The sequence below is a fragment of the Cladophialophora bantiana genome (assembly GCF_000835475.1).
Source record: "Cladophialophora bantiana CBS 173.52 unplaced genomic scaffold supercont1.13, whole genome shotgun sequence".
Classification (NCBI taxonomy): Eukaryota; Fungi; Ascomycota; class Eurotiomycetes; order Chaetothyriales; family Herpotrichiellaceae; genus Cladophialophora; species Cladophialophora bantiana.
Genome location: NW_015971587.1, coordinates 441,122 through 453,126, shown reverse-complemented (window position 1 = coordinate 453,126; position 12,005 = coordinate 441,122). Strand labels below are relative to the sequence as shown.

The 12,005-nt window shown below is 51.8% G+C and overlaps 6 protein-coding genes across 6 annotated transcripts; 3 read left to right on the top strand and 3 right to left on the bottom strand.

The window, feature by feature from the left end:
* Window positions 1-856: 856 nt before the first annotated feature.
* Z519_08523 (uncharacterized protein) lies at window positions 857-1,114 on the top strand (the record flags this gene model as incomplete). Its single annotated transcript, XM_016766251.1, has 1 exon — window positions 857-1,114. One exon carries the CDS (start codon window positions 857-859, stop codon window positions 1,112-1,114), a length of 258 nt encoding a protein of 85 aa, XP_016617409.1.
* Window positions 1,115-1,644: 530 nt separating this feature from the next.
* Z519_08522 (uncharacterized protein) lies at window positions 1,645-3,483 on the bottom strand (the record flags this gene model as incomplete). The annotated part of the gene is made up of 1 exon (XM_016766250.1): window positions 1,645-3,483. The coding sequence occupies one exon, from the start codon at window positions 3,481-3,483 to the stop codon at window positions 1,645-1,647; it is 1,839 nt and encodes a 612-aa protein (XP_016617408.1).
* Window positions 3,484-5,145: 1,662 nt separating this feature from the next.
* Window positions 5,146-6,130, top strand: Z519_08521 (uncharacterized protein; the record flags this gene model as incomplete). Its single annotated transcript, XM_016766249.1, has 3 exons — window positions 5,146-5,259; window positions 5,322-5,580; window positions 5,658-6,130. The coding sequence occupies 3 exons, from the start codon at window positions 5,146-5,148 to the stop codon at window positions 6,128-6,130; spliced, it is 846 nt and encodes a 281-aa protein (XP_016617407.1).
* Window positions 6,131-6,734: 604 nt separating this feature from the next.
* On the bottom strand, window positions 6,735-7,646 carry Z519_08520 (uncharacterized protein; the record flags this gene model as incomplete). Its single annotated transcript, XM_016766248.1, has 1 exon — window positions 6,735-7,646. The coding sequence occupies one exon, from the start codon at window positions 7,644-7,646 to the stop codon at window positions 6,735-6,737; it is 912 nt and encodes a 303-aa protein (XP_016617406.1).
* Window positions 7,647-8,490: 844 nt separating this feature from the next.
* On the top strand, window positions 8,491-9,454 carry Z519_08519 (uncharacterized protein; the record flags this gene model as incomplete). The annotated part of the gene is made up of 2 exons (XM_016766247.1): window positions 8,491-8,667; window positions 8,855-9,454. The coding sequence occupies 2 exons, from the start codon at window positions 8,491-8,493 to the stop codon at window positions 9,452-9,454; spliced, it is 777 nt and encodes a 258-aa protein (XP_016617405.1).
* A 243-nt stretch (window positions 9,455-9,697) lies between these two features.
* On the bottom strand, window positions 9,698-11,619 carry Z519_08518 (uncharacterized protein; the record flags this gene model as incomplete). The annotated part of the gene is made up of 5 exons (XM_016766246.1): window positions 9,698-11,139; window positions 11,192-11,226; window positions 11,285-11,349; window positions 11,431-11,458; window positions 11,537-11,619. 5 exons carry the CDS (start codon window positions 11,617-11,619, stop codon window positions 9,698-9,700), a joined length of 1,653 nt encoding a protein of 550 aa, XP_016617404.1.
* Between the last annotated feature and the right edge of the window lie 386 nt (window positions 11,620-12,005).

The following is a 12,005-nucleotide window of genomic DNA, read 5'->3' as shown; positions in this document are numbered from 1 at the left end:
TTGTACAAGTATGGCAACACCGAGGATGCAGGAGACCATCTCGGTCACGGTCTCAATTTCGGTTCATGCTCCGGCGATGCAGGTGCAAGACGATGTATGTTTCTCCAATGCATTTCGGGTTAAGAGACAAAGCAGCCATCCAGACGACAAGGGCTATGAGAAGTTGGCAATGCCGTGAGAAGGCTTGCCTAAAGCTTTCACTCACTCATGACTTCAACCGCTATCCATTTCTCAAGATCGACCCAGAAGCTGGCAGTCAAAGCGGCGTCTACCAATGACGATTTATCCGATTCGCATTTGGAGATCTTAGCCCTGGTACTAATAATTTCGGCGATGATAGCCGTGGGGAGCAGTTCGATCAATGACGGATGGTCACGTTTTCGCTGATTGTCCTTCATACGTCATTATGGCGACCAGGACGACCAGGACGTGCACTCCTGGGCAGAACTTCAATTGCAACCAAGGGAAGTTTTTTACTGAGGCGCTCCCCCAAGAAAGCTTCATTGAACATCGATCTTGTCTCTCTGCCTCGCTGGCATTGCACGAACAGTTCAGACTGATCCCAGGTCGGCCCAAAGATCTCTTTTTGCACGCTCGCGTCGGCTTCAGATTTCTCTCGATATGTCATATCTCACTCGCACACCGGCTCCTCTACGGACTGCTGGAAGAGCCCTCTCTCCGAGGTCAATTGCAGCCATTCATACCTCATCAGCACGTCTGGCACTGAGTGAAGACCATGCACGTACGTTGGCCTGCCCTCTTACCACGGGCATCTCTCCTCCTCACATATCTTTCGACCAAGGTAAACCTATGAAGGGGAAGGGGGCCTGAAGTCAAGAATACCCCCTCCCCCATGATGGGTTTCAACTATGAGACTGTGGTTGCTAACCGAGAGAACACAAACGCAATAGACAACGAAGGACGAGCCGCCGACATCGAACGCCACAAATCCGACAGCGTCGAGAAGGCCAAGACCGGTCGAGGAGAATGGAAGCCCGAGCTAGCCTCTCAAAGCGAGCAAGCCACCCGTGGTGACAAACATAACATGACCATGGAGCAGATGCAAAAGATGGCTAAGGAGAAGGGCGAGCAGGAGGGGAAGGGAGACAAGTAAGAGGTCGAGGAGCCAACTATACGGCCCAATGTACATGAAAGAGTGGGTGCGGATCACGAACTCGAGTTTCGAGGCGTCGTAGGAGGAGCGGTGAAGGGATAGAGACTGTCACTGGTTGTCCTTGTCAAAGGGGAAGAAACAGCACAGACATCATCAAAAAGCGAGAATGAACATTGGCGAGAGAGGGGAGTGTGTCCTCTGTCCACATGGTCCCGACTGGATCCTGCGAATGAATGGACAAATCCACAGGCGTTCCATAATCTGTACATACCTCTGTCAAGGATTGGAAAAGAAAAAACGAGATTTCTCGATCCTCTTGAAACTGACTCTCGCACCTCATCCGTTCCAACCTTACGATTCAGAAGATTTAATGGCACCAACTGTCCGTCTTAACAATTCTAGAGGCAAAATCCCCCGTCATTATAGGGCATTCCACATCGATCTACCTGGGTCTGTGTGTCTATCTGGCGCTCTGTGAGAGAAAATATTAACCCACCTTCCCCCCGGAGCAATAGTCCCTTCATCGTTCATCAGAGCATATACCTAAATCCTGAGCTCTCAGCTCCAACCTTCCTCGCCCTGCCAATCAAAGTCTCTTCGGCATCTTCATCACCACCACCACCTCCTGTTGCTCTTTCCCCTTCCCCATCTTCGTCCTCTTTGCTCACCAATTCATACTCCCCCCCCGGCCCGGTCTCCTTGTTCTCAAACCCATTCCTCCTATTCGTACGCCGCAAGACCAATCTCAAGACACCAGCTAGGCCGGCGACCCCGAAGGCCATGAACCCGGCACAAACGGCCATCCCTTGAATATACAAGGGTCCCTGGCCCCTGGGGAACAAATGCACTCCGATCAGCGGGCCACATTGGCCTATGACATTCAGGATGGTCAAGCCAGTGCCTTTCCCCGTCGCCGTGGCTTGGTTGTTCAGGGTCCACGTGATGATGAGTGTGACCGAGGAGAACAGTCCCATCGCCGCTCCGTAAACGGCGACGTAGCGGATAGTTATACTCCCGGCCTCTCCCAGGGACTCGTGTAAATATCCGGCGATGGCGATCCCAGCATATGATATGGCGCCGAGTAAAGCAACACCCATGAGGAACAAGGATCTCGAATCGGGAACTTTATCGCTGTACCGACCCACCACGAGCACGAAGAAGAAGGCGAACAGGTACGGTGGAGCGGCGAGGGCCTGGGAGGCCAGAGGGGAGAAGGACATGCTGTTTATAATGGTGGGGAGGAAGACGGGGAGGGAGCTGAATGAGACGTTCACGCTAAGGAACATGAGGGCTGTGAGGTACGATTTCGGATCGCGGATTGTAGTGAGGATTTCCTTGACGTTGAGCCGTTGGGCCAACGACGTCGCGCTCGATACGTGAGAGGAATCGCGCAAATGGGAACCTTGGCTTTCTTCAGCCCGGAGTCTCATGACTGCAACTTTTCTCTCCCGGGCCGTCAAATACCGAGCCTTCGACGGCGAGTCCGGAATCCAATACCATGCAACCACGGCCGTGATGATCGAAGGAAACCCTTCAACCAAGAACAACGCTCTCCAGGGAGCAATGGGCCCGTTCTGGCTTAGCTTGACAATCACCCATGCCAGGGAGCCGGCAAAGCTGGTCGCCAATGGCGCGGCGGATATTTGCAGCCCAACTCTGTAGGCCAGCTCGGAGCGCTTGTAGAAGTATGTCATGTAGAAGGGGACCCCGGGGCCGAAAGCGGCTTCAGTGATACCCAAGACACCGCGCAGGAGGAGCAATTGGCCGAAGGATGTGGTTAGGCTTTGTAGACTCGCAACGAGGCCCCACGATAACACACACAGGGGTATGTATATATGAGCTGGAAGGATTCGGTATAGCAAAATCATCCACTCAAAGCCAATGTAGGTTATATAGAAAGCCGTGAGGAGCCAATCGTACTGGGCAGACGAGAGAGCGAGGTCTTTTTCCAGGCCAGCGATTCGGGCGTTCCCAATATTGGAGCGGTCGAGAAAGCTCAGCATGTAGAGGAAGCCCAAGAAGACGACCAGTCTGCGATCCAGCTTGCGCACCAGAGCGGCTTCTTCCGCGTCTGTGTAGTCTTTGGAGTGTGTTGCGCTCCTGCGTAGGCGCCGTTTGACATATCTTTTATCCTCCGCGGCATCGCTGTCGCTTTCCGAGGGCCCATCGTCTGACTCTGTGTGTTTGCCCTGCGGTGGAGCGTGGTGCAGTTTTCGCAGCTCGACCCCTTCCGACTCGATTTCGCGGGACGTACGGGTCCGCGCAACGGGTGAGTCGTCGCTGTCAAATTCAGGAGTCAGGATAGTCGAGGCTGGAGTATGTCTCGAGCTCAATGGTAGCTCGTTAGGTTTCGATGGAGACGAGGACATGGCGGCACACAAACTGGGCCCCGTGCCGCTATTGCGAAGGGTCGGTTGGGTGCGTGCGAGCCTCCATGAGGTTTGAGCGAACTTAAGCAGGTCGACTCAGGCTTACTCGGTTTTGGGACGCCTGGACTGGAACAAGTTGGCTTGTTGGTTAATAAAAGCTGTTTGCTTATCTTAGGTAGGGCGAGCAAGAGAAGGTAATGCTGGTGACGGAGAGGAGGCTCGGGGGGTTGTGGGGGGATCGCCGGCCATCTGCCGACCGCCTGGAGAAGCCAAGGGGAAGTCAACTGGGGAAAGGCCGCTCCTTATTCCCTCAGCCTTGTAAGGCTCTCTCTACCTGTGCTTGTGCTGAGTCTTGTTTATGAATAAGACTCACTCTTTACCGTACCAAGCACTCAATTATTATGTGGATTTGCTTTATCCTCTGCTGCATGCCAAGACTCGGAAATCCACTCAATACTCTGTCGACGCACAGGAATGTGATATACTCGCCTGGAAAGTAACTCTCCCCCGCCTTGGTCCTAAAAATGTCTACACATAACGAGCCTTCGATATTTCTCGCTTACATGGGCTGTTCTACACAGAGGGGCTGATCTGCTAGTAAATATGAACTATTAAAGACTCGTTTCGTCTCTGGTATGATGCATTTGGAGACACAGCCCTTGTCACCTACTTTTTGGCTGTACGAGTATAGGTATAGCCCAGAGACGCAGAACAGACCCACACACAAAGCTGAATGAAAGCGGTGAGGGGAGAGAGTTAAAAACAGAAACGCATTGGATAGCACGGACTAAGGACCAGAAGAAAAACCAATCCCCCAAAGTGGAACTCAGCTGAATCTCGGAGCAAAATCTCCGATATTTTTCTCTCTCCACATTTCGAGACGATTACCTCGTACCAGGAGATCAACACCCACGGGAATGTGCCAATCAAACAAACAAACAGGATCCTGTCCGTCGAGACTTTGTGTCTCGGGCAAATAGCCATTCTACTGCAGAGCGATGATGCTGCACATCTTCCAGAACGGACGGTCTGATGTCTTAGTCTCTTCTTCTCCTTCTCCTGGCTCCTGGGTTTCAGCTCCTGTTCCAGCACCGGCTGCGAACTCCATTACAAGGCAAGTCCCCAACTACCACCAGGCGAATGTCACCCTCACGCGCCTAACACCGAGGTAGCCAGGTCGGTTATCGAGCTTGGAGTCATGCTGAGATTGGGGTCCATTATGCCATCATCGCCCTTCACTGGATTGCTGGATTCAGGGGAAGTTCGTATGTCGCACAGCCAATTTCCCAAACCGATGAAACACGGGGTGGAAGCGGAGGCTGAGCCAAGTCAATGGTCTTCACGACACGAGTCCACGACATAGGGACCGAGGACTACTGCACTTCTTCTTCAGCCCTGCTGCGCCGCTCATATTAGATTGAAGGCCTTTTCCTTCTTTGCACTCGTTTGGTCCATCGTTCTTCTCGCACCACCTCCAGCTGGCCTGTTGTTAAAGTTTTATGTATCCTTCCTCGTCGCTCACTTGACTCGAAATACTTTGTGCTCACTACAGTCACTCTTTACGGCCTTTGTAGGACTTCTGCGATTTCCCGAGAAGAACTTGAACGCTTGCAAAAAAAAAAAAAAAAAAAAAAAAAAAAAGGGATCAACCCCGACCAAAACATGCCTTCGCTCGTCGCTTCCCTCCTCGCCGCCGGTCTGGCGACCTTGGCCCAGGCATATACCGCGCCTGGTGAACAGACATGGGGCCCTCTGCTCACCCCAGATTTGTCAAATGTATGTCTTTGGATTTGTCCTAGAGCAACTTGCGGCCTGCAAAACCTGACAAGAGAACGCAGCCCGTTACTCAAGGCGAAGACTTCACTGTGACCTGGGACCCTGAGGACCACCCAACCGACGGAGTCACGGTGAGCCTTGTGCTCTGCCACGGACCCAGCACCAACTGCGTGCTCCAAGACACTGCCATTGCATCAGGCATCCCTGCTGCTCAGAAGTCCTTTGATTGGAAAGTCCCCTGCGACTTGGCTCCAGGCACCAAAAACACCGATACCGGCTATGGAATGCTGATCATTGTCGACGGCACTGGAGAGTTCCAATGTAAGAACTACCCCGACTTTTGAGATCTGCGGGTCGATTGCACAGACATAATGTGATCTGGCGCTGACATCAAACAGACTCGACTCAGTTTTCCTGCCTCAAGAGCGACAGCTGCTCCAGCTCCAGCTCATCGTCTCCCGTCCTTTCCTTCTCCGCCTCCACCTCCGTCAGCGGCACCAGCACCGTTAGTGGTGGCTCCATCATCCTGGGCCCCCCAGCATACCAGACCGGCACCAACACGTGGGGTTCGTCAGGCAACTCGACCTGGGCCACCACCGCGACGAAAACCGGCAGCAGCTGGGCCACTGCCACGGCATCCTCTGGGTCGTTTACTTACAGCGGCGGCTACAGCACCCTTCCAGGCACCACTGTCATCGCCTCTAGCACCCTGGCTACCGCGACCGCCGCCACAACGGCCGCTGGGCAGAGCTCGGGAGCCGCCTCCGCGCCAGCGGCCAGCGCATCCACATTCGCTGGCGGAGCGGGTCAAGTCGGCTACAGCGCCGCAGGGTTGGTCATTGCTGGTGCAGTTGCTGTGTTGGCGCTGTAGAGGGAAGACAAGCATCACCAGGTGTTTGGACAGTAGAGTTGGGAAGTAATTCTGTTGCGCATGAATGGCATTAATCATGGTGGTACATAGTCGTGCGAAAATGTCCTGCCACGCTCACAAGATCAACAAGAACAGGAGATGTGTGTATATGTGTGGTGTGTGTGCAGAGAGGGATTCTCGTCAAATCAATTAAGCACTTCCTTAGCATCTGTGAGCCAGATTCCACGCCACGCCATCGCGTTCCGAACACAGATAAACGGTTCTGTACGACAGTATATTCGCACCCATTGTTTGGCAGATATCTGTGTCAAAATCATCAAACAAGAGTGAAATCCAGTATTTCGAATTCCCCATATCACGGTCTCAAAGGTGGAAAGACGATATGGTGCTAGATAATAGCCATGCATCTTTTTTTTTCTTGTTATGGGCTCATTAGACCAGCTAGTGGGGCCGCATATTATCCATGGTGATAGTCATACTAGCAAGTACTCTTGTACTTTCCAGGCAGATTTTCTTATGTTTCATAAGTTGTCATGGTCCCTTGAAATCATTTCATCAAGCCACTGCAACATGACTCCGGTGCCTCATCAACGCTCTTCCTGTTTCACTCGCGGTAAGCGGGCGGGGGATCCCGCATATCCATGTCATCATCCCTGTACCGCCCCGAGAACGAGTTTGACTTTCCTCTTCCAGTTTTTTCATTGCCGTAGGGGCGATACCGACCGGGAGTCTCCGCATCGAGTTCTGCGTATCCCTGTCGCGGTGGCGGTGTAGGCACGTGTGCTGGCGTGACGTTAATCTGAGGCTGCGAATAACTGTGCTGGCCGTTTTCTGCTCCATGAGGCTGCTGATATTGCGGCCGTTGCTGGGAGGGCGCTGAATTTTCTCGTACACGGTCATATTCTTTGCGCGCTCCTTCATAGTACTCTCGTGCTTCTCCGGGGCGAGGCATCTCCGGCGGATACATATCATGCTGGATCTTGCCTGTCTTCAGGTCGATGTGCACCCCTGGGGGGGGATACACTGTTGCGGGCCGCTGGAGGGGTGGAGGGACGAAACTGTTGTTTGTATTGTTTTGAGGGGGGCTGCCTTGCCATTGAGGCTGGGGTTGAGATGGTCGCTGCTGTTGTGATGATGGTCCCTGCGGCCATGTCCCATAACTCTGCGGGGGCCTTTGCTGAGGTGGCAGACCATGTTGCTGTGGTGGGTGCCACATTGGCGCACTTGCCACTGCCATCGGCATCATCGACGGTCGATTCTGCGGCGGCGGTGCACTGTATGGTCGTGGCGGACCACCAGGCTGTTGGGGTGGATGGAGCTGTTGCTGGGGTGGACGAGATGGACGGTTCGGGTTCGGATCATCATAGCGATGCGGGCGGTGATGGTCTTCACGAGAATGGCGTCTCCGTCTCCTTCTTTTCTCTCGCTCCCTCTCTTGTTCCTCTTTGCTGTCGTTGTGGATTTCCTTGAGCAGGTATCCGGCTGCGACAAGCTCCAAGCCGCCTAATATGACCATGGTTCCTGCCTCGTTATGCTTCTTGCAATGGTAGGAGTCTTAGGGTAGGGTCGAGCGATTGCGAGCAGGCCGAGGAGACTAGACAGGCAACGAAGGTCGTAACTGGGGGAGGAAGAATGGATAGCAGCCTCGAAAATAAGATGGGCAACAAGAGAAGTCTTGACGAAATATGCCTTGGGTTGTGGGCTGGCTGGTGTGGCTGTGTTCTACTTGTAGACTTATTCGCCGTCACCAGGTCTCCAGCTGCGGCTGACTTGTGTCGCTCGATGTAATTTCGCCCACAGTCACGTGAAGCTTCTTCAGTTGCAGTTATAGTGGAGCCTGAACGAAGGCTAAGCCTTTGCAGAGACATGATCACGTGCATGATCTCCCTGTACCTTCAAACACCGATTTTGCGTTCTGTTCCACCAACATCCTCTGCCATCAGTTGTTTCTTTCTTGACCTGAAATGATTATGTATTAATCACAGTGATCAAGGACGGTCTGTCCTCGGAGTGTTCATCCACTCCCTGAGCTTTCTGGAGACCTGTCAACATGGTGAGCTATCAGCCTACTTGCTGGCTAGTGTGCTAATCATCCAACAAGGCTGCTACTACAGCGCATTCTTTCGAGCGACAGGTCGCCGATATCCAGATATCGAAATCGTATGTCTCCTCCCATCGATCAGCCCCTTCGCTTTATAGGATGTATTCTTGACAAAATGGGAATCTCTCTGAAAACATTTGAAGAGCCTGCGAATATTTTGCTTTCTGAAAACTGCAGAATCTTGATGCATGACACACACGCACACTGGGTGGATCCTGGCTGATCAACCTCATTCTACAGTGATGTCAACAACTTGATCATGGACTACCTGATCACTGAAGGCTACCCATCAGCGGCTGAAAAGTTTGCGGCGGAAGCCAACATTCAGCCCAAAGCAGATTTCAGTTGTATTCAAGAGAGGGTCCAGATTCGAGAATCAATACACCGCGGAGACCTACAAGCAGCAATTGAGCTCATAAACGAACTCAACCCAGAAGTGAGTCTTGACTCGACCTTCCCACCTTCATTTTTCATGATTAGATTTGTTTTCATGCACCACTCATAGCCTTCGGGCAGAGATGAGAGCAAAAACACCTTCAGTCCTCAGTATGATTTGTTGTACCTATCCTCACACATTCTACCTACAACTTTATTTGTCCCTGTCCTAACTTTCTTTCAATCAGCTACTGGATACCGATAAAAAACTTCATTTCTCCCTTCTAAGGCTTCAACTTGTCGAATTAATCCGTCAAAGTTTCACGTCCTCAGATCCTAGCTTGGTGGGCAAAGCAATTGAATTTGCCCAAAATAACCTTGCACCCTACGCTCCGTTGGAAGCACAATTTAAAACAGACCTCGAACGGGCAATGGCCCTCCTGATCGTGCCCAAAGAATCATGGACTCAGGCAGCTGCATCGGGGTCATCTGGCCCAGCGACTGCACAGATCCAAAACGATTTCGGCGCCTTGGCAGAATTAGTTGATCCCTCGTTGAGACGGAAGGTTGCCAAGGACGTCAACGAAGCAATCCTTCACTCCCAAGATCAGAGAAGAGAGGCCAATATCAGATATCTCGTTAGAGCTCGTGCATGGGCGGAACAACTCGCGCGAGAGAAGAAGATCGATCTGCCAGAAAATCTCAGTTTGGGTCTGGATGGTGAAGGGTCTCCCAGTCGTAGCCAGAACGGCCATAACGGGGACACTGAGATGACAGAAAATGGGTCCGAAGACAATGCTGCAAGTGGCGATGCTGAATTGGCCCGATATACGAATATAACCTCTTGATGATCGCTCCTGACATATGATGAGATTTACATCATCTCATGAGCATTTCAAGAAGGGATCTGTTTCAGCGGCGGCATTTAGAAATCATGGCCTTAACGGTTTCATGCAACAGAAACCGCCAAGATGCTGCTATCGATCCAAGAAAGTCCAAAGCGCCTCAGGTTCAATCCATGCTGTACGTCTCCCATTCTAGCAGAATACCTCCAACGCCATGCTAATAAACAGTCCCAAAAGCCGACTCTACTACCAATTCCATGTCCGACTACTAGCCGTAAAGACAGGCGGCTTCCAGTTAAGTCTGCTGGGATCGATCCTCCTGATGCCTTTGGTTTTCTCCTTCTCCCTCCGCTTCTCCTGCCACTCGAGCAACTCATCTCGCACGACAATGATCCACGCACCTTTGTGGTAACGCAGTAGTTTCAGCACTTCGAGTTGCTCATGTACGTCCTTCTCCGTCATCGCTGTTTGGCTCGCTATCTCGGCAATACTGGTGGAATATTGCGATGATGGTGCCGCATATCCTAAGGATGAGTGAGGATGAAGTTGTTCCGAGGTTGGTGTGTGAGATGCTGATCCAGGAGGAGGCAGCCGTGCAGGATCCGAGAGAAGCTCAATGAGCACTTCTTTCCAATACTGCCTGTAACCCAACAATCCGAGATCCGAAAGAGGTTTTTCAGGGGACCCCAACTTTCCCTCCCGTTTGCTCAGCTCATATGAGAAAGCGATGAGCAATCTTCCCAAACCTTGTCGCTGATACTGCGGCAAGGTAAGAATACAAGCGACGTTATACCCTTCCGCCGACTCTTTCTCCTTGCTGAAATATCCGACGAGATGGCATCCATACTCATCCCGGGTGACCATGCAGTAAAACAAGAATGGATCGACATCATAATATAACGTCTTATGATCCAGGAACAGTTTTGACAGGAGACAAAGGTTCCTACACCAAGTGCGCTGCCGTCGGCCATCAACCTCGAAGAAACTCACAAAGTCGTCGCGGTAGATCTCATTACCTGGCGGATGGCGTAACTCGCATTTTGTGCGGTGCCTCTCGAACGCTTTCTTAGAGGAAAAATAGGATAGGCAGAATTCATCGATGTAGACCATGTCCACGTCGCTGAATTCTTGCGGATAGGGGGAGAAGTACCACGGTTCGATGATGTGTTTGCCCATCTGGATTTTGTTCAAGTTTCGCACGAGATGCAGTTGAGCATGATTCTGCACCATGGAGCCACCAGTGCGGAGTTTCTCGATTTCTTCCTCTGGCTCCATGATGGGAGCAACCTTCTCCTCTGTCTTGGTCACGTCGGGCATTTCCATGTCCACGCCGCCTGCTGTGATGTCTTCATGGCCGATGGTTGGCAAGGGTGTGCCTTCCTTGGTGATCACGAGCGAGGCATCCCCATCAGGTGCAAGCGCTTCATCGCGATTCTCCTTTCCACTCGCCCTGGAGGGCACGGGGCGTTTTCGGTCATTGCCCGCCTTGGAGATGAGGAGATCGGGTGTCGCAGAACTGGCACGGGAATCTGTCCTTGCACGACCGGCTTTAGTGGTGATGGATTTTGATGTGGCGGCTTTTGATGGCGGTCCTTTCGTGGTCACGGTGGTTTTCTTCTTTTCAGGCTTTTCAGGGACAGGCCATTCGACTTCCTGAGAGAGGTCGATGCGCTCAGCTGGAACCCATTCTGTGACCTGTTAGCAAGATTCTGCAGAATAATATACCTCAGTAATGCCTACCATCCAGACGCTTGTTGAATTCGACATAATGCACGCTGTCGTATAAGTTAGTTTTGGGTTCTAGCAGCCACTTCAGACTCGGAACACACATACTAGAAGGTTAGAGCACCATTCCGCTGTTTGATAGACAAAATCTCTGCTTTTCTAGGTTCCCCATTCTGGTCTCCGTCAGCGACATGTTCAATATCTGACATTTCCCAAGTCACGTGGACATCCAGGGAACTTGAAGAAAAACTCACCTTTTCAACAAAAGCCTTCACGCCAATCCTGTAAAATGAATGTCAGTATGAATTTCAGATCCAGAAGTGGCCATGTTCATCAAATCTGGCAATTTTCGGCACTTACTGCAACTGGTTGAGCGTAGCGAAGCCCTTTTCCACTGGCTCAGGCGTACTATTAGAGTCTTGACTGCCGTCTCCACCTGCCATATTGATGGGATTGATGATGCGACAAATTCTATCGAAGCAAATGCAATTTAACGATGATTTGGTGGAGGGACGATGAGAAATGTGTTTTTGTCACTTGGTCGTGGCGATTGTAGGTGAAGTTGGGGGACAAGTTTGGAGGCAAAACTTGGCTTGAATGGGTGGCAGGGTCCTTAGTTTCCAGCCTGTGGAGGCTCACTAGGCGCGACCGGCCGCCTAGAGAGGCACCTGCAGCCTCCGACTCATGACCTTGAGCTTATTACTGAGCCACCAGCCTCGTGCTTCACAGTTTGCGGCCGCCACAGCTAATACCTAGGTATCATTCACCAGCGTAGGCCATTTAGCACTTTGGTATTGCTCATGCTATGTCGTACAGTCATCCCAAGTAT